The 19,603-nt window shown below is 46.9% G+C and overlaps 1 protein-coding gene across 3 annotated transcripts in view; it reads left to right on the forward strand.

Annotated features, from left to right (window-relative positions):
• Positions 1 to 19,399, forward strand: part of Gnpnat (glucosamine 6-phosphate N-acetyltransferase) — a 97,222-nt gene extending 77,823 nt beyond the window's left edge. For 2 of the 3 annotated variants that reach the window (XM_084582009.1, XM_084582010.1), the window contains exons 3-7: positions 8,466 to 8,610; positions 10,001 to 10,063; positions 14,343 to 14,473; positions 14,832 to 14,893; positions 18,517 to 19,399. In XM_084582009.1, the coding sequence (XP_084438135.1) occupies positions 8,466 to 8,610; positions 10,001 to 10,063; positions 14,343 to 14,473; positions 14,832 to 14,893; positions 18,517 to 18,703 (588 nt within the window). In that variant the 3' untranslated portion in view covers positions 18,704 to 19,399. Of the gene's footprint in view, positions 1 to 133; positions 352 to 8,465; positions 8,611 to 10,000; positions 10,064 to 14,342; positions 14,474 to 14,831; positions 14,894 to 18,516 lie in introns of those variants that run through there. The other variant, XM_084582011.1, reaches the window with a different exon arrangement.
• Positions 19,400 to 19,603: the final 204 nt, after the last annotated feature.

A 19,603-nucleotide genomic window follows, 5' to 3' on the forward strand; every position in this document is an offset into this window, starting at 1 on the left:
TTCAATTATAAACACACCATTTGTAAATTACTATTTTTTACTTTACAAAAAACGTTTTTTTACGCTACGTATTTTACATGTTTTACATTTTAGCGGCACACAAAACTGCAGAAAGCTTGTAGTCGAGCCAGAAGCCAGACAAGCAGCTGTTGTGTTTGCGCATCAGCCGGTGTCGGTGCGGTGGCAACGTCGTCTGCAGTGCGAAGCGCCAGTGTGCCACGCACCTCTTTGAAACCACATTCCAAACTCGACTGCTGTAGTCATCGAACATTTCCTGGCGCAGAGACGCGCCACGGTAACGCTCACAGTCGCCTACAGCCTCTGCACAGCGGGTACATCATGCGAGTAACGGTACGTGTTTTACTACGCTCGTCTCCAGTTGAGTCGTGTGCAGGTGTATGGCATTCCCGGCCGGAGACCAGTGACGGAGATGTAAATCAGCGTGCGATCCTATTTCAGCGGCATCCTTTCTCCGTTCCCGTACCTCGCGAGGCACGGGGGGCCCGCGTCGGGGGGCAGCCGGGAACACGAATACGCGCGCGCGCGGACGTGTACCGGAAACCTATTTCGCCGCCTTTCATTCATTCTTGCGTCGACTTGATCGTCCGGTGAGGCCAGTTTCGCTTAGCGCGTCGGTGGCTTTAGATTTATATCGAGGCACTTCGCCTCATCATTTGTTGTGTGCTGAATAAGTGTAGAAAGCTTTAGCGGGCGGCAGTGCAATGAAATTTTCGTGACTGATTTCGGGCCGCTAATTTAGTGCAATCATGCATGCTTGGACATTTACACTTAGGAGTAAGGAAGTAGAAAACTTTTACGGATAATTGCAGCTTCCCTTGTTTCGGTGGCTGGATGCGGATACATCTAGAAAACAGTACGAAAGTTTTCTGCTGGTATCAGTCGCGTTTTAACGCAAAAATCCGGCATTCTGAGTGAAATATCACTATAACGGTATTGACAGATGGCATGCCGAACGCTGATTCGTCGATGGGTTGTGTGACGTACTGAGACCGCTATGTTATCACAAGGTTTTGAAGAGCTGCCAACTGAGGTTGCTTATTTGAGGTGGGATCAATGAGAATCAGTTTTCCAGTGCTTTTGGACGCTAGGTGATCGCTCACGGCTAGTAGCTAGATACTATAGCAGCTAATTAAGAGTGTATGCTAATAAGAATGTGAGATATTGGGGGCACAGATAAAAGGGTAGTTTAAATTAGGAACGCAGCCGCAGACGGGAGCCATCAACGGCGTTCTTTTTTTTGTCAGGATCTCTGCACAGTGCAGTGAACTCCATCGCTTCTTTTAAAATTCGTTCAGCATGATGGTAAATCCTACTGGCTAATCAATTGTTGGCTTATAATTACATGCATGCTAATAACACATAATCTGTATACCTAAAACACGCCACCTCTGCGTTGCAGTCACATTTCGATGGCTTGCTAGCGATATTCCCGCTCTCTACGTTTCAATACCTTTTGGGTTTCTCTGATGTCCCGCTACAGCGAAATTCTCGTTGTTACGACCCCACATATCGCCTTCGCGTTCCTACACGGCGGTGAGATTCCTGCCGCGTGCCAATATCGCCCCTTACGTGTTCTGCCAGACTGGTCACTTTCGCCGCCTGAAACACGCATTGCGTATCACCAAAGAAATCTACGAGCGTTCGTGCGCATACAAAAAAAAAAAAAAAAAAAAAGAAAGTCGCCGGCGAATTCCGTCTCGTCACATATACTTCCGCGTGCGCTCGCACCGATACCTGTTCAGGAGCATGCGTCAAAGGCCACGCTGCGTCAGCCGCAATTTTAAACCGATCTCGCACAAGGCCTGCCTTGCAGTAACAAGTCCGCGCGGACTGGCCTTTTTACAAGCAGGGGCGATTCCTTGCGACCGCGTGAAGGTGAGGGGGGTGCTACACATGCGGCGACACGACAGGTTCACCTTGAAGGAGGACTCCGTACCTCGAAATGTACACGTAGCTTGCGGACTGCGCGGTTCGGCTATCTAGTTCGGCTCGTAATGGAGAAACCGCGAAAGCGTTTCCGCGACTGCGCGCAATCGGAAACTATCGCTCGGCTTTGTGTTGTGACTCGGTCGTGGCATTCAAGCAAAGCCTCTACGACGGGCTTGTTCCTCGACGTAGACAAAAATAAACGAGCAGGAAAAAAAAAAGAACAACAAAAGAAAAGAACAGATGACCACGAGTGGTATAACGGTATACGTCTGTGCATATGCGCCATTCTCTCGCCACTCGCGTATCTAAGTGCCGATGCCGCCGGTTGCTTAGATCGCCTGCTCTTGGAGCCTTTCGTATCCTTGTGTTTGCGTTGCGCCCTGCGCTATGAGACTGTGTTGCGCCTGCTGCCTGGCCAGAATTGTGAGCATACTGTGTTGTTCTGTTTTGTTCTCTCCTTCTTGATTAATTACACGTTCACTGCATTGAAGTAGTGCAAAATTATGTGTTGTTTAGTTGCTTGCACCGATTTAATTTAGTAGCTACGAGCTCCAATCACAGACAAATCCAGGACCGCACGTACTAACCCCAAGATCGAGTTAGCCGAACATGTCAACTAGAAAACAGCGCAACGCGAAGACGTTACAAACAATAGTCACACCGTGCATGCTTGGCCTTGCTTCATCGTCATTGTTATCGGTGTTGTACGGTTGTCCGGTCGACATATATTGAACAACATAAGAGCTAGTTGATCACGCACGTGTATTTGTATGAAGTAGGATCGCCAACACTCTTAATTCGAACTTCCGCTTTATGCGAACTGGCAGCTTCGGTCCCGTCGCCGTGATACCGAGAATTTTCCGGCTTCCCTTTTTACTCTAACTCCGCATAACGGGAGCCCATTATCAGCCCTTTGACAGTTTGGATTATAGAAGTTCGAATGTGCCGCGTTAATTGTGCATTACCGAAACGTATATATTCTTGCCTGCTGTAATTGGAGACATATCTCCGCTGTTATTGCCCCAGGGAAACGCCATTGTAGCTGTTAGCATGTCGCTCGCGGTTTCGACATTGTTGGTTATCGTTCAGGCAATGTTTATTGTTAAGAGGCTTTGCATTCTAGTGTGCATCACCGCTGTGGCTCACTGGTTATAGGCCACTCGATTTTTGTGTCGAAGGACGCGGGTTCCATCTTGGCCTCGGCTGCTGCTTTTCAAACAAGGCGAATAATATTAAGGAGCCCATGTAATGTGCGATCTCAGTTCACGTAAGGTTAAAGGACTCGGGGCGGTCAAAATTGCCGGAGCTCTCGACTACGGCGTCCCTCTAGCCTGAGTCAGTTTGGGACATTAGACCCTATAAACGTAACCATTTTAATCTAGATTTTTTTTTTTTTTTTTTTTTTTTTTTTTTTTTTTTTTTTTTTGCAGCGATGGGTGCTCTTGTGCGCGGCTTCCAGAACTTAAAAAAAAATCATACCTAGCGCTACATGCAGGTCCCACGTTGTTGGTCAGTCCCGATAGCCGAACGTTAGATCCTCCTGTTCGTGGGCAGTCATCGCTAGCCCGAGCTATGTGTTGCGCGAATTGATCGTCTGAAACCATCGTAGCGACGTTCAGAGCGAAAAATAAACCGAAGCTTGTATACAGGCCTATCTCGAACACTGTGGGGGACATTTGACTGAAAACAAAGCAATAACTTCAGGGGAAGTGGTTTACTGGAGCCTTACATCAAAAAGATACGCAGGATTAGTCTAGCTATATAGCCCTGTATTCCACCGTAGAATCTGCAGCGCCGGCCGTGGTGCCTTAATTACATAATAATTTAATGAAACGGGTTTATTCAGTTAGCTTGAATTGATGTTTCAGTTACATATAACCGTAAACAACCTACCACGGTTTTGCAAAGGACAAAGAGGAAAGGAAGACTTTCCTCTTTGTTCTCCTTTGAGAGAAGGAATGTGTACCATAAGGGTAGTGTTGCCATGGAAACAACCCGGTGGTGGCTACCCTGGGAAATTGACGTACTTCACCATGATGACGAGCAGAAAGAAGGTAAGGGTAGCGGGAATCGAAGAAAGTTGGGTTATGGGGTTTAACGTCCCAAAGCGACTCAAGCTATATGAGAGACACGGAAGCAAAGAGCTAGAGCACGCGATGTGTGATTTCGAATTAGACTCACTTTGGCGATTGCAAAGCTCTCGTCTTGTGTTGCGTGAAGAAGTGAGCGTTATTAAGAAATATATTTGCGTCTGAATGGCCCAACTGAAGCCGTAACAGCTTTTGCTCACAGGCGCAGCATTTCTGCATTTCTCTGTCTTGCGGCCTGCTCGTGTAAGTAAAATAGGGAACGCGTGGCAGATAGCACAATCTTGCGAGAGAGACCAAAGCAGCGTCGATGCCTCATACGCGATGTTTACAGATATGCCCATGACGAAACAGTCATAGTCAGACTTCCAAATCCGGCGTCTAGTTCTGCCCGTTTTCCTGGCCCACTAACAGCATATATAATACCGTATCTCTACGTTCATTACCGAAGCACGTATGGCGGGCTATTAACGGCTGATAGCCTCTCCTGCGCCACGCGGCCAGGATTTACCCTCAGATAAGCAGGCATGAACTGCCATTCGTAACGCCGCGTCTCTGTCGACTGTAGGCGATAAGTGCGTCTGGAGGGGGAAAAAAAGAATAGAATACACATTTTCCACCGCTTCAATTCATACAACGACAGCCCGGAGACACTTCGTTCTGAATAAAATTTTATTCGACAAGTAGAATTTTCGTTGTGTAACTTATTGCGGAGCGTCGGAGTTATCTTTTCACGTCCCCCCCCCCCTTTTTTTATAGTTTTTCTTTCTCGCCGCGTGCAATATTAGACGCTGTGCCTCTCGTTCAAACCGGTCTAGATCGTTTGCTAGCGCTCTTTTCTTGCCCCCTAACCTTATTCGCGTTTTTTTTGTTTTTTACTGCGTCTGGTAGGTCGAATTAACGTACCGAGGATAAACTTTGGATGCTAGACAGTCCGTGAATTTCCCCCCCCCCCCTTTTTTTTTTTTTTCGGCTAATTCGGACCACCTGCTTCAACCGCAGTGTTGTGTTTACATTTTACAATATCAGGAACTCGCGCTGATCAGTATAGTCGCGAGCGCTTCGACGTCTGCGCCGCAGCGGCGGGTCGTGACGTGACGGTTGTGCCTGGAGCAATAGTTCCACGCCTCAGTTCATATCACACAGCCGTGGAGACATTTTATCACTGTTCTGTGAAAAAAAAAAAAAAAAGAAAAAAAAGAAAAGAAAGCCTGTGGAACGTCGCTGTTTTTTTGTTTTTTTTCCCCTATTTGGTATGTGTTGTGAAAAGCCAAGCATCTAGACACGTGCGTAAATATAGTTTAGCTCCGTGTCCAGAGAAGCACGAACGATGTGAACGACGGTACAAATCAACAGCATGATAACTGAAAAAAAGAGTAATGGGAGCTTAGCGTAAGATATTGTTACGTGGTGGCATGACAAGCGATGGAACACGACGACACAAGAGAAACCGAACGATGTGATGACATGACGATGAAATATGCTTTAATTGCCAGCGGGCCTAGCGCGAGCACTCCGTCCCGCGCCACTGCCCGCTTCGTTGTGTTGTCTTCGTAACAAGATATATGCACTCGAGCAGTTATACGCAGGCGGGAAAAGGGGCAAAAAGGGTAGAATGAATAAATGTGAGCGTATTTGTGAAGCGTCGGTTCTAGTCCGCCTTTTGCAGCTCGGCGCGAAGCCCTACACTTGTCAGAGAGCTGCACTCTTCACTCTCTTGAGGGATGGCATGTTCAGATAATAAAATTTGTACTGACGGCTTATTTTTTGTTCTCTCCTTCTTGGTTGCAAATGTGTAAAGGAGAGCGCGGAGCAAGAGCGCTATGACATCATCACATGTCCGTGTGCACTGCATCGCTTACTAGAAAATTTTTATTCTTTCAGGGCGCGTGTGCATGTATATGGCGGAAAATCGCTGGCATGGCTTTGCAGGCGGTATAGTTTCCAAATGGCATATGGTCATGCAGACTGGTCGTCAGGTTGTGTGACGTCACCTTTGTGTTGTCACACAAGGCTACAACCCCTCCGTGGTGGTGCAGTGGTTAGGGCGCTCGACTTCTGCGCCCACGGCCGCTTTCCGGTGGAGGCGGAAAGCAAGGCGCCCGTGTGCTGCGCGATGTCAGTGTAGTATGTTAAAGAACCTCAGGTGGTTGAAGTTTTCGGAGCCCTTAACTATGGCGTCTCTCATAGCCCGAGTCGCTTTGGGACGTTAAACCCCACATACCAAACCATACCAAACACAAGGCTACATACCGATCTCACAACGCAAGGAATGCAACATTCCAGGGCCCTTCGATCCTGAGTTAAACACGCTGCCATACAGGCCACGCAGGCACGTTCGTAGGGCGTCTTTATAAAGCGGGGATATATATCTTTGTCGCGTGGTCGTTAACGTCGTATATTATCTTGCGACTGCCTGCTAGCGGTTATGTGTATGATAAGAAAGGCACAGATAAAAGGTTACTGATTAGGAAAGTAGTAAACTGAATGGGCGCGTGTGATTATCCGCAAGGGAAGCTTACAAACTGAAGCCATTAACGCTACGGAATTCACTTAGACTTTCGTTTCGCTATATGAAACTCAGTCTAGCAGGCATCGAGGTTGGAACCCTTGTACCACCATTTGTATAAAATTTGTGAGCCACTAATGTCGAACGATTCGGAGTTCGAGCGTATTCTACGCTGGTGATTCGTACCGGCTGCCTTTGCTCTCCCAAAACCATGCACCCCGGAGATCTACAAACGCTCATTGCGGCCGAACCGTTTGTCACAGGACGTTTCGGGTGGTGTCAAACGATTCGTCGTTTGCGCTGTACATTGATATCTAAATTTGGTTCACAGCTTTCATTTTGGATATAACTAAGCAGTATACCAGATATAACGAAGGTGGATTACACCATGTGATCTGGATATAAGCAAAGTTGGTTACAACCTTGCTAAATCAGTTTATGCTACAGCGAAAAAAAAAAAAAAAAAAAACGATTTCTACGACTTACGCTTGATAGTTGACCTCTGCCTCAGCGTCGGCTCACGTTTTTTTTTTCTTGCTCTGGCCGACTTCTTCCGCTGCAGTCTGCAAGAAAACAAGGTACCCCCTTGTGCATAGAATAATTTTGATGGTGTTGCAGCCATCTGCGAGAAGCTGATGCATGTACGCGTCAGGTGTCTCCAGCAAACGAGCACCAAACAGCCAACTGCAATGTGGAGATCAGCTTCACTGAGAATTTCTTTCACCGATTGATCAGTTACTGGGGCAAAAAAAAAAAAGTAGCCGGTTTGGGCACGAGAGACTTTGCGGCATGGGTGACTTTTGTCCTCCATTATGCCAAGGTCCACGCCACATTAGCACAAATAAAATGATTGTTCTTGTTAGTATAATATTAAATAAAAAATTTATGTATTTTCGCTTCCTTTCTTTTTTTTGTTTTTCATTTAAGCACTCTTCTTCATCAAGTACCTCGCGTATGTGTGCATACTGAGGCCCCTTGACGCGATTGCTTTTTGTGCCGCCCGTCACCACATCGTACAGGACCCTCTTGTTCCAAATGTATTGGCAGATGACGTTGCTCGTATTAAGATGAAAATGCTTTAAAAAAAAGGAATGCACGATGCACTAGGTGAGTAACCGGCCCGGTCGGTGTAATATAGCTCCATATATACTTCGCAAACCCGCTGATCAGATCTGTTTTCGCCGCATTTCAAAAGGGACGCTCGTAACATCCATCCATCCATCCATCCATCCATCCATCCATCCATCCATCCATCCATCCATCCATCCATCCATCCATCCACCATCCATCCATCCATCCATCCATCCATCCATCCATCCATCCATCCATCCATCCATCCATCCATCCATCCATCCATCCGTCCGTCCCTCGACCCGTCCGTCCGTCCCATCCATCCGTCCGTCCGTCCTTCCCTCGACCCGTCCGTCCGTCCGCCCATCCTTCCCTCGACCCGTCCGTCCATCCGCCCTTCCTTCCATCGACCGTTCCGTCCGCCCTTCCTTCCATCGACCGTTCCGTCCGTCCTTCCGCCCATCCTTCCATCGACCCGTCCGTCCGTCCGCCCATCCCTCCATCGACCCGTCCGTTCGTCCGTCCACACGCACGCATGCACACACGCACATCCTTGCGTGTCGCTTGGGAAAACTTTATGCATAGTAGCTGCCATCCTTAATGAGGGCGATATGCAAATTCGTCCGATCATTAGCGACTCGACGATGTCATCTGGTTATTGGCGGTGCATATGTTTGTGCTTCCACTGTGCTGTGATGCACTTATCGTATTGTCATTGTCATTTTTACTTATCATATTGTCAAGAAGGCAAGCTTCTGAAGACGTGTCGCAACCCCGTGGTTCAAACACTCTCAGCTTCGTCTTGCTGTAATATTATTCCGTTCGTTGTCTGTATACTTTGTTTACAGAATGGAGGGGAGCCAGAGGAGTCGCTGCTCTTCGACCCCAAACTTCTGGAGAACCTGGACACAGTCGAAGGAGTCAGCATTGACCTGCCGGCAGCCGAACCACCCCTCAGGGTTCGACCTCTGAGCTCTGGAGACTATGACCGAGGTTGGTTTAGTAATGCTGCGGCGAAAAGCAAGGCGCCTGTGTGCCGTACAATGTCAGTGCACGTTAAGAAACCGCAGGTGGTCAAAATTTCCGGAGTCCTTCGCTACGGCGTCTCTCAAAGCCTGAGACTATACGGCTTCTTTCATAGCCTGAGTCGCGGGATCGAATCCCGGCTTCGGCGGCCGCTTTTTGATGGAGACGAAAAGCAAGGCGCCCGTGTGCTGTGCGATGTCAGTGCACGTTAAAGAACCCCAGGTGGTCGAAATTTCCGGAGCCCTCCACTACGGCGTCTCTTATTGCCTGAGTCGTTTTGGGACGTTAAATGCAGAACCAAACCAAAACAAAATCTGCTTCTCTGTGGAGCCCTTTTTCCAGATGTGGATCTGCATGTGCACTGGTTGCAGATATGCTCCAGGAGTTGCTGTCGTGGTAGCGCTTTTTAAAGTCGGATAAATAACACTGCGTAAATGGTACCTTGAGTACCATTCTCAGTCAGCTCTTTTTAGAGAGGATTTGCAGATTCTGAATTCACAGTTTGCTCCTGATGCCAATATATAAATAAGTTAGCTTAATTCGTCCTTACTAGTTATTTAGCTTTCTTACGGCGAAAAATAATACTGCAGACTAAGCCAAGCTACACTCAAGAGACTTCAGTTGGCTTCACTGGTCTAGAATACTCCGTATTTATTTAGGGCTTGGTTACATTTGAGCTGATATACCTGGTACAGTCAATCGACGTGCTGCAGCGGTAACGGTCATTTTAAAAATACTTATTATGACCCCAACAATAGCCAACAGTACGGAATGGGTTATCTAATTGTATTGCGGAACAGATAGGCGTGAACTCGTGTATTCTGAGTAATGAGTAAGGACATATTCATACCATTTGGCAATGTCTATTGTTTTCACGAGGAAGAAACAAAATTACGCATATTCCACACGACGACATGCCCACCCTAGCAGATCAGATTCTATCAAGCACCGAAATACAACATTCCATTGCTACGCATACGGCAGTGAGAGCGGCATGCTTCGAGTAGTTTAAGAGAGAGGTCGACTTAAAGCTCGAAGATCGGCCGCATGGCAAGCAACAAGCAACAGCTTGAAGAACCTTGAAGACGAAGCTACACTCCCATCCCTCCTAACTCCCTAAGCACCCAAACAGCGGCCGAGAGCCATCCCTTCCTTTAAATAAAGATTTCATTCATTTCTTCTTTTTGTGGGTTTTTACTCGCGTTCTTTTTTCTTTTTTTTTTTCTGATTTTGTACTGTCCGTACAACTGTGTGTGCGTCCCTTCTTTATATGTTGCCTATGGTAAACATTCTCGAGGCGCACAATGCCGAGTGCTCCATATAAATCAGCGCGTGCATTCTATGCCATTCCGCGCAGGATTCCTGGAACTCCTCACGCAGCTGACAGTAGGGGGCGACGTCTCCAGAGAGCAGTTCCTCGGTAGGTATCACCTCTTGACGGGGCGGTGAGGGCACGGGAGGAGGAAGAGGAGGAATAACTTTATTTGGTGTCCGCCGGGGTTTAACGCGACCAGGCCTAGGTCTCCCACGTGGGAACTTCGATATCTTGTCTCTATTCGCCGCCACGAGGGCCACGAGGGGACGGAGCAGTTTAAACTATTTACGTTATTTACGCACGAAACAGAAAAACTCTTGGTGCTCATTATGAAGCTTTTTGGGCTACTTCCAGCGCCGCATTTTTTGTCTAAGTAAGGTGGCATACGTGTTGAGTAATTACATTAAACAACCTTGTAAAGTCATCCAAGTCGCGTTAAATAATTAAGGAGAAAGTGCAAAAGTTTTTCCATGCCAGCATGTTCATAAGAATAACTTTTCTGTATGTAGGGGCCTATTAGCTCTTTTTCTTTTTTAGACGCCCAGTTCCCGTGGAAGTAATAGTTCCACTCCAGCCTGCAGGTTAACATGGAAATACATTTCTTACAAAATAATTTGAAAACACTGTAGCACGTGTACATCGTAAAAAGTTTTACTGTATAGTGCTCAGTGTCTCAGAATACATGCTCAAAAGACAATCATTCCACTTTCACTCGTTGCGAAAGTTTTGAAACGCGATTGATATCGATCGCAGAAGATGTGAGAACTGCGCATATTCCCTCGTTTGTCACATATATCGACTCGTGTTACGCTGATTTTCGGCAGAGAAATGCGCCATTACAAGCGACGCAATTTCTACGTGATCTGCTCCGTCCTCCTCGTGGTTCCATCGGCGCTTGCAGTCGTCGAAGAACCATGGAATTCGCTGTGTGCCGACCCGTAAGGGGCGTGATTAGCTCGCGATTTTCGGCGACCATGCATAGAAAAGGAACATTAATTTTTAAATTTGTGGTGCATGTTTTACTATATTTTTTTGTCACGCGAGGGGCAATGAAACGGTTGTCGTGCAATTATACGTAGTGATTTTTTTACTTTTTTTTTAAAGCGTTGTAAGAAAATACTGGTGCCTTATTGCACATAACAGACCTTTGCAAACCTTGTGAAATCCAAAAATTGTGATCCTTGGCCTTAACTACTTAATTCCCCGGGGACGACTTTACGAGGTGTAGTCAGTTTCAATTACTCAGTAACAGTAGTAGCTAGCTTAAAATAAAATCCTTGTAATCAGAGGCAAATGTTTCAAAGATGTACCAAAAATCCGTTACAATTTATGCATAACTATAATAACTTTAGTTCGACATTTCTTTAAACACTATTTTATAATCTGCCATTCTTATAGTTGTTTGTGAAAATAATGCGCAGACATATATTATTGTTTGTCCCACGCAAAATCGAGTTCTAGGAATTGACTTACATTTGGTCTAAAAAAGAATTCGGAAAGACCCGATTTACGTAATTTCTTTTATTGACCCAATTCGTTTACTGAACGGTACCATATCGCCCGAGTTTCGAAGATAACATAAGAAAAAGCTGTTGACGAAGGATCATGCTTATATCCGGGCTTGCAAATAAAGATGCTGCCAGCCTACTGCATCCGCTGGCACTTCCTGTGAATTCACAGCATTCTAGCTACAGTTTCCTTTGCCTATGTATGCTGTAGTATGATTGAACATCTGTTCTCGTGGGACGCTTTTTAAGCAATGGCACCGAAGAGCGAGAAACCCCGTTCATTTCCTTAAACACGACGGGGTGTGCTGCAAGACGTCGCCGGGGTCTGTCGCAAGTGACACGCACTATTCCGGAAGCGTGAACGTTGAGGCATATGTTCTTTGTTCTCAGAACTATATCTTCCTTGAATTTGTGCCTCTCTTGTTGATTCCTGTGGGTTGACAACATTCCAGCTAGACTAGGCTGCTTTCTTTTTTTTCTTTTTTTCTTCGAATGCCTTGCATTCACTGCTTTGCCGCCCAGCTTTTGGGAGACAGGACCGAAACCGTGCGACTCAGACGAGTATGATGTACGAAGTTTCAGGGCTTTTGAGACAGCTCGATAGGGCGTGACTGGCGGCAGCTTATTTGGCCTTCTCCTGTCCTTGCAACTTACACCTGTGGCCGTTGTCTGTGCCGGTGTCGTGCGTGCCACCCCAATTCGCTGAGGAAACAACCACTGTGCAGTTGCACAGGTCACACACTGCCTCCACCTGCTGTAGGGGCAAATGGTAGGAACCGATGAAAAGGCTAGTGTCACCTCTTAATAGGTAAGCGCTCTCTCTAGTGTGTGCATAGTCAAGAGTGAGGGGCCGACTCATTCATCGCCTTTCTAAAGAATGCATACTGGTTCGAAAATCCCACGTGCATGTTTTCTGTTCTTTGTACGTTTCTGAGATCTGCTGATCGAACAACGGTGTCCAGTCATGATCCGGTGTGTTGCAGTGCGTGGCACGTGGCATGGTATCGCAGCCTCTTAGCCACACAGTGCAACAAACCCACTCGAAAGGTACAAAGAACAGGAGGCTTACACGAGAGATTTCTTTACCATATATGCACCCCAAAGAAAAAAAAAAAAACAGTGAATGCTTAAGCAAAGAGAGCATTTTGGCGGGCTAGTTGGTGCATGACGAATGGGGATAAAATGCGTAAGCACCTCTTCCTTGCCTCGGCACTCAGAGGAGATATCGCTTACCTGTTAAGGAGCGACACTAGCCTTTTCGATTGTCCCAACCCCGTTCGTGGGTTTTGTGTCGGTGCAGCAGTGGTTGTAATAGTAGCCGTCAGAGCTATTTAATATTACCAGTTGCAAAACTTCCCATAGGACCCATGGGTCAGAAAACGGCGGTTCTTATTAGTCAAAATTCGGGCGTTTAAGAATAGCGGTTCCGCCCGCGGCCATTATAGGAAACCGTATCTGAGTTGAAAATTTTGAGATTGGTGATAAATGCACAATTCCCTGGAAAACAAAATTAGTTGAAGAGTTGCAGTAGCAATAATTCTGGGACATAACAGCCGTAGAGTTAATCAAGATGGAAAAGAAATGAAAAAGTGATTTCCAGAAGGCAATGACTGCAATATCAGAAGCTTTTGTTGAGCGCTATGGATGGCGCAACAATTCATAAGCCTCCGGCAAGTGTGGATTTAGACTAATCACTTCTTGAAGCGGAGTTTACCGGTTTACCAATGAATCTACATAAATTGCATACGTGATACAGAACCCGCACACCGGTATCTTACGCTCATCAGCTAGGGGCTGGCAGGATACGAGGCAGCTGACGCAGCTGGCCGCGCGATCTCTCACCGGCTGTTTTCTCCTCCCCACCCGATCAGGAACCCGGTTTTAATTTAGTCCATACCTTCAAAGATTTTACAACATCGTCTTTACGCCCGCCCATGTAAAGGCCTCGAGAAGGCGGATACCAATACATTGCTGTGTCCAAAAACCCAAATCATTTTGAACCCCTCTCCACCCTTTAGCGACAGTGGATGTGGTAACCGTCCTGAGAGCTTTATTTCTTTGATCCGATTTCTTCGTTCATATTGCATAATATTCTTCACCTAATGTCGCGCCGTGTCCTACGCAAGTTGTTAGCGTTGCCAGCTCGGAAATTTATTTGGTTGAGAGAGCGCGCGTGTTGTTTTTCTTTCACTACCTTTTTTTGTTTATTTTACTTCTCGAAATTTCTTCGTGAAACCGTATGCCAACCGATCCAAGTATCCAAACTTCTCAGAATTATGCCAGCGGCTGCAATTTGGAGGCTCATTCGTGGTAATTCATGCTTCATAAAATTGCATGCAGATGCACTTATCAATAAACAGAGAAACTTTGGTACGACAATAATTGTCGACCAAACGAGTCACACAGCTAACACGGTAGCATTAGAAAGTAACCGGTGTCACGTTAAATGCAGATTCGTTGGACGGGTCTGGGACGTCACGTCCTTCACATCGAATCAGATTTTACCTGGCATCACATGTCACTTCTTATGCAGTGAGCAGCCGTTGTATAGGTTTATTCGCGCGGAAAATTAACCCGGAAAGTGATGTATGATGAACGAGTTTCACGCTCGAAGATCCTCGCGTTCGCCTGTTGTTAGAATTTACCAGTGCGTTCTCATTTTTATTTTTTTGTTATTTTTATTTTATTTTATTTTATTTTTTTATTTTATTTTATTTTTTTTTTTTTTTTTTTTGCAAATTGCGCTCTTTGTTGCTGTTCACAAGTCCCAAGCTCTGAGGGAACGATGTACTTGCGGACAGTGCATCAGCACAGAACCGTGCAGCGACTGAAGTGAGAGTAGGCTAAAATAACTGTTCCCTATTGTTTGGTCTCAGACAGGTTCCGGGCGATGAAGGCCGCACCCGGCACCTACTACGTCACTGTGATCGAGGACGCCGACCGGGGCACCGTGATCGCGTCGGCGACTCTCTTCGCCGAGCTCAAGTTCATCCGGGGATTGGCCACGGTAAGCGAACGGCCGTCCTGACCGCGGGAGCCACGTGACACAGCGTGACGACTGCCCGTCAGATGGCGGAATTTTTTATTTCGCTGTGCAAAAAACGAAGTGCAACCATTTACAATCGGCGCCCGTTCCAAGCATACAGTTAATACACGAACTGTTCCAAGTACTGTCTCTTGAGAACAGGCTGCTCCTTTCATGTTGCTCCGAAAAACCTTCGTTTGTGATTCCCATCCTCGACCTGCGGTATGGTACATGCATTTACATGATAAAAGCTTGGCGACAATCTTGATTCATTATTCCTCAATTTGCACCAGCGCCCAGACTGGTCTGGAAGTTCACAAATCATGTACATCTGTTGCAGAGAGGTCATGTGGAGGACGTGGTTGTCTCGAGTGACTACAGGGGCCGCAACCTAGGCAAACTGTGAGTGTGGCAAGCTACCTCTTAACATGTATGCGTATTTAGTGTTTGTTTTTTTATTGCAAAAAAAAAAAAGAAAGGAATTGGCTTTTGGACTGCGGCATCTGCATGCCATCGACGCACGAAATCACCTGAGCTGCTGCGGCGGAAATAAATGAACAGCGAGTGGGCAGTGAGAGAAAATGAAAAGGAGAGCGATAGGGAGCAAGGACAGGGTAGGAGTATGCATTGATGGCAATAAAGTGTGCACGAGAGCACGACACCCGCCCGCGATTGTATTAACACGGAACCGCTCATCGTTAGGGACGGGCGTCAACTGTTCGCAGAGTTCATCATGCCCTCGCCCTCCCTCCGCCATGTTGTAGATGACCAATATGAGTATAGTTGTGGGCGGGAGAGGGGGATGGGGCGCACGCCACGCACGTACGTGTTCTCTCTCGTATATTTATTACAGCTGCTACATTTTTTTTTTTTTTTAAGTCGTGCGCAAGGTTTCAGGTGCAACAGAACTAAAGGTGGAACTTGTCAGTGCGGCTTGCAATAATTCGTAATGCACTTTTTTCTGTCCCATGAAGACTTTGTTGTCCACGAAGACAGAGACCATGGTCTTGGTTCCCGTGGGCTGTGACGTCAGAGAGGAGTACACAGAACTGCCATATCGCCACTGTGCGCGCGCAACAGTGGCGCATTCGCATGCTCAATCTGCAACGCGTATCACCGCAGCTGATCTATGATGTTACCGATAAAGCAGCGAGAACATTACTGTTCAAGTATTACTGCGGGTGTCAGAGTCTCCCATTAATCGTCCATGCTGCTTTACCGAAAATGCCGGGCTATTTGGCCGCAGTTTTTCTCGGCAAATAAGTAGGGCGGCTACCACCTTCCCAGCGGTGACTCCGGACTTCGAACAACCCCGACTCTAATTCCCGCTTTACGCTTGCATCGTTAAGCCACCAGTACGCTGCCACTGAACGGAGCTGGCTTCGAGAAATGCAGCACTTTTTGCAAGCAGTTGAAAAGCGATCCCTTCGGCGACGTACCACTTTCGTCTCCGCTATCGCACGAACCAGACGTCTTCATATTCAAGCTGCCCGAATCCCGGCCCTCGAATTTCTCCTCTTAGGCTACACCACACGTCCATATACTACCACGTCTGGGTCACTACTCGAAAGGAAAACCCATAGAGGTAATGGGGCCTGAATCCACAAAAATAATTTTCTGGAGCAACTGCTGCTTTCACGGCTCATACGTTCCTTATCAGAAATATATTATTGAAACAAGCAAGCATGTACTCAGTATAAAGAGTATCCTCTAAATACTTTTGCGCTAGCCTATTTCCTTTAGCGCCTCTGATAGGTTTGGGAAGTTAAACCCCACAAACCAACCAACCTTAGGCTGAATGAAGATTCACTTGTAGGAAAGGTTCCAAAATCGTCAGCATTTTGTAGTCAGTATGCAAGGGTTACACAGTGTTGCGTGTCGAGGGTCCTGTATTGGCTGTGGCTCGGGTCCTCTGGGGAACTGACCCGCAGTATCGAAGACACATGGGCTCAGGAACAGACAAGAGAACTGTATTAGTAGAAGTAGACGTCACATGGAAACGAAGGAGACCACAAAGGGGAAAGAGAAGAGCAATGGGGTCGGGCGTTCTTATATAGAGCTCAATCCTTCAATTCACGCCCTTTTCCACCAATCAGCGGTGCTCTCTCTTCGGCGCTGGCGCTGCGAGCAGTTGGATAGGTCCGAGCATGCTGCTGGGGGCTCTTTGTTGTTCTCACACGAACACACGCGCAGCGGTCTTGAGCCTCAAGCATTTCACGCCGGAAGGCAATCGCAGCTCAGGCACGCATCCGAGTTTCGTAGATCCAAGACGAAGGGAGAAAGGGATGCGTTCTACTGCTTCAACCGCGACGGCACGCATCGTCCCAACCGTTGTATACCCGTCTCGGATATGGCGTTGTGGATGCGCTGTTGGAGAACGCAGCAATGAAGAATAGTGTTTTCGCTGCAGCAACGATGTCAGTGCGCGTTAAAGAACCCCAGGTGGTCAAAATTTCTGGAGTCCTCCACTACGGCGTCTCTCATAGCCTGAGTCGTTTTGGGACGTTAAACCCCACAAACCAAACCAACCAGAAGTGCTGGCCGCTGGCGCCACGCCATCGCCTCGAGGCGGCGCCATCGACGGTAACGTTTTCCGGGAACGCTCGGGTTTCCTGTGGAATTCGTCCGGCAAACAGCGGGGTCCACGAACTCAACAACAGAAAAGAAAGAAAAATCTAACTTTGCCTGCAGTTTAAATACGGCCGATCTGTAGCGTTTGAGAAACTGCGACTTCACGATTTTCTTGAAATTTGCTTCTGAAGACCATCGTTGTGTCGGGGAAGGTGGTTTCACAACCGCCTTCGTCACTATTTTTTCTTTTCTTTTTCGGAATAGCGAGTCCTCTTTGGCTTACGGTCGCCTGTCTGCACTAAAACAGTTGCCGTGCCGGCTCCGCTTTGTGAAGGCGCTTGGCGTGGGATAAGCGGAAGTTGAAGGGACAGAACGGAGAATTGATATGGCGCGATGGTCACTGAATCAACAACCGCATCGACCTGTGCTCGGAGGTGGGGCTACAAGTATCTTTACACGCCGTGCACTGCGTTTGCGGTGTTCTTCACTTGCGCACGGAATATCTACCGATAAATGTGCGGCTAAGCGCGTATAGAGCTTCGCACAGCAAATTTTGATAGTGCGACTCAATGGCTTCGAAGCATTTGTTTCATGCGCCGGCCGCTTTCTAGTATGCGCACCCGTCAGCCATGTATGGTGTCGAAAGTAGCTGTGTGAGTATGGTCTTCCTGCTCTTGACGCTTCCGTTTTGGGCAAACAGCGCTATGACGGGAGCCCCAAAATCCGATATATGTCTGTAGTATAGAGATTTGAAGCCTCCCGCCTCGTGCATCAGCGATGCTCTTGTCTGTGTTGGCGGTTTGCGCACCGTATTATGACAAGACCACGTGCCATGGCCAAATTGGCAGCAGCTGCCAATTTGGGCAGCGCTTCTGAAAACGAGGATAAAAAAACAACGTTAATTGAGCCCCAGTCAACTGCTGAGGAGATGATCGACTCCTCTTCATGCCTCCGTTGAGGGTGCCAGCAGCCGCTGCTACCACGTGCTCCCGCTCGATCAGCCTTTGCTGGCCTTGAAAATATGAGTGCCAATGGCCCGCAGTCATTTGCACTTTTGCAATGACCTATAGTTATTTGCACCATTGTACATTCCTCATGACGAAGGCCTTTAGGGATTTCTTGCAATAAACTGTGCTGTCATCAAGCAATGCTGTAATGGCGGCTAGTTGGTTTTCCATCATCATGTAGGCGCGCTGAACTTTAACTCAAGACTGTATATAAGGAGAGAAGTACTTGTAATAAAGAGTTGGAAGTTCGCTCACGTACCAGTCTTGTCTTGTGTTAGTGAATCGTTTTGAGTTAAAGTTTAGCGCGCCTACATGATGATGTGCTGTCATCGCCAGCATTCGATCGTTTCCAATACAGGTTATATTCTCATTCACAGCTCTCAAAGACCGCGTGTTCCAAAACGCATTTGCTTGACCGTGTCCCTTCTGTCATTCTTTCGCTTGTAGGCTGATCCAGACGCTAGTGCGGCTTGGCAAGCGACTCGGCTGCTACCGGCTCACACTCGACTGCAAGGACACCGTAGTCAAGTTCTACGCCAACAACGGGTTCGTCCTAGAGCCCGGAAGTGCCAACAGCATGAGCCTGCGTTTTGCCACCCCACTTCCACAGACCGATGGTGCCGCCACCCAATGACAGGGAGCTGCGACTGGCGCCTTCAGGGACGAGGGATATATAAAAGAGAGAGAAAAAAAATGAACGTTTAGAGGACATGACGGATTAAGAAAGGACAGCAGTTTATTTGGCCCTACTGATTGTGGAAGGCTAGACGGCAAATAGCTGGAGATGTGGTAATGGTGATGATAGTGAATATCACTTGCAAACCGTACTATAACTATGAATACCGGTGGAAAACTGCAGGCATTTATTGTATAGCCTGGGAAGGCAGTCATTTACACGTGCAGCCTGCCGGAGGAAGCGTTCTTGTTTTTAATATTTGTTTTGGCAAGGATTTCGTATTTCTTGCTCAGAATTTGAGATGTCATGGAGGCCAGATATTTTTTAATTGTTTTGTAGTTCTATTGCTGTGTACTAAACAGACCGGAAAAATGTGAATAGAATGCGTATCATGGCCTGCAAAGCATGTTTATTTTAATGGTGAAACGTATCTCTTTTTACTAAATGCTATGGAGCCATAAGCATCCATTCAAGTGGTGACCCACTGATGAAAATCAGGTTGTGACCTCATTTGGTACTGCAACATGAGATCTCGCGCTTTTAGCAAGTGCTGTAATGTCTCAATAGTTTTGTACTAGCAAAGGCGTGGCCCAGGTTTCCATTTCAGGAATATTATTTATTTTGCTTTATTAATAAATCCCCAGTGAAGCTACAGTTAAATATTTCTAAAGTTTCCTTTCGCTACAGTGATGGCTCCTTGGTAAAATGCACTGGCAAGCTGCAGAGAAAGGAGAGAGACAAAATCCTATTCTCGCGATTAATGTGGAAGAGAAGAAAGTTCAACAGTTTGTGTAAAATGCATTTATTATGATCCTACCTAGAAAATGATGCAAATAAGTTGAAGAAAAAAAAAGCAGT

This window comes from Amblyomma maculatum, chromosome 10 (genome assembly GCF_055883805.1).
Source record: "Amblyomma maculatum isolate TAMU_Amacu chromosome 10, ASM5588380v1, whole genome shotgun sequence".
NCBI lineage: Eukaryota > Metazoa > Arthropoda > Arachnida > Ixodida > Ixodidae > Amblyomma > Amblyomma maculatum.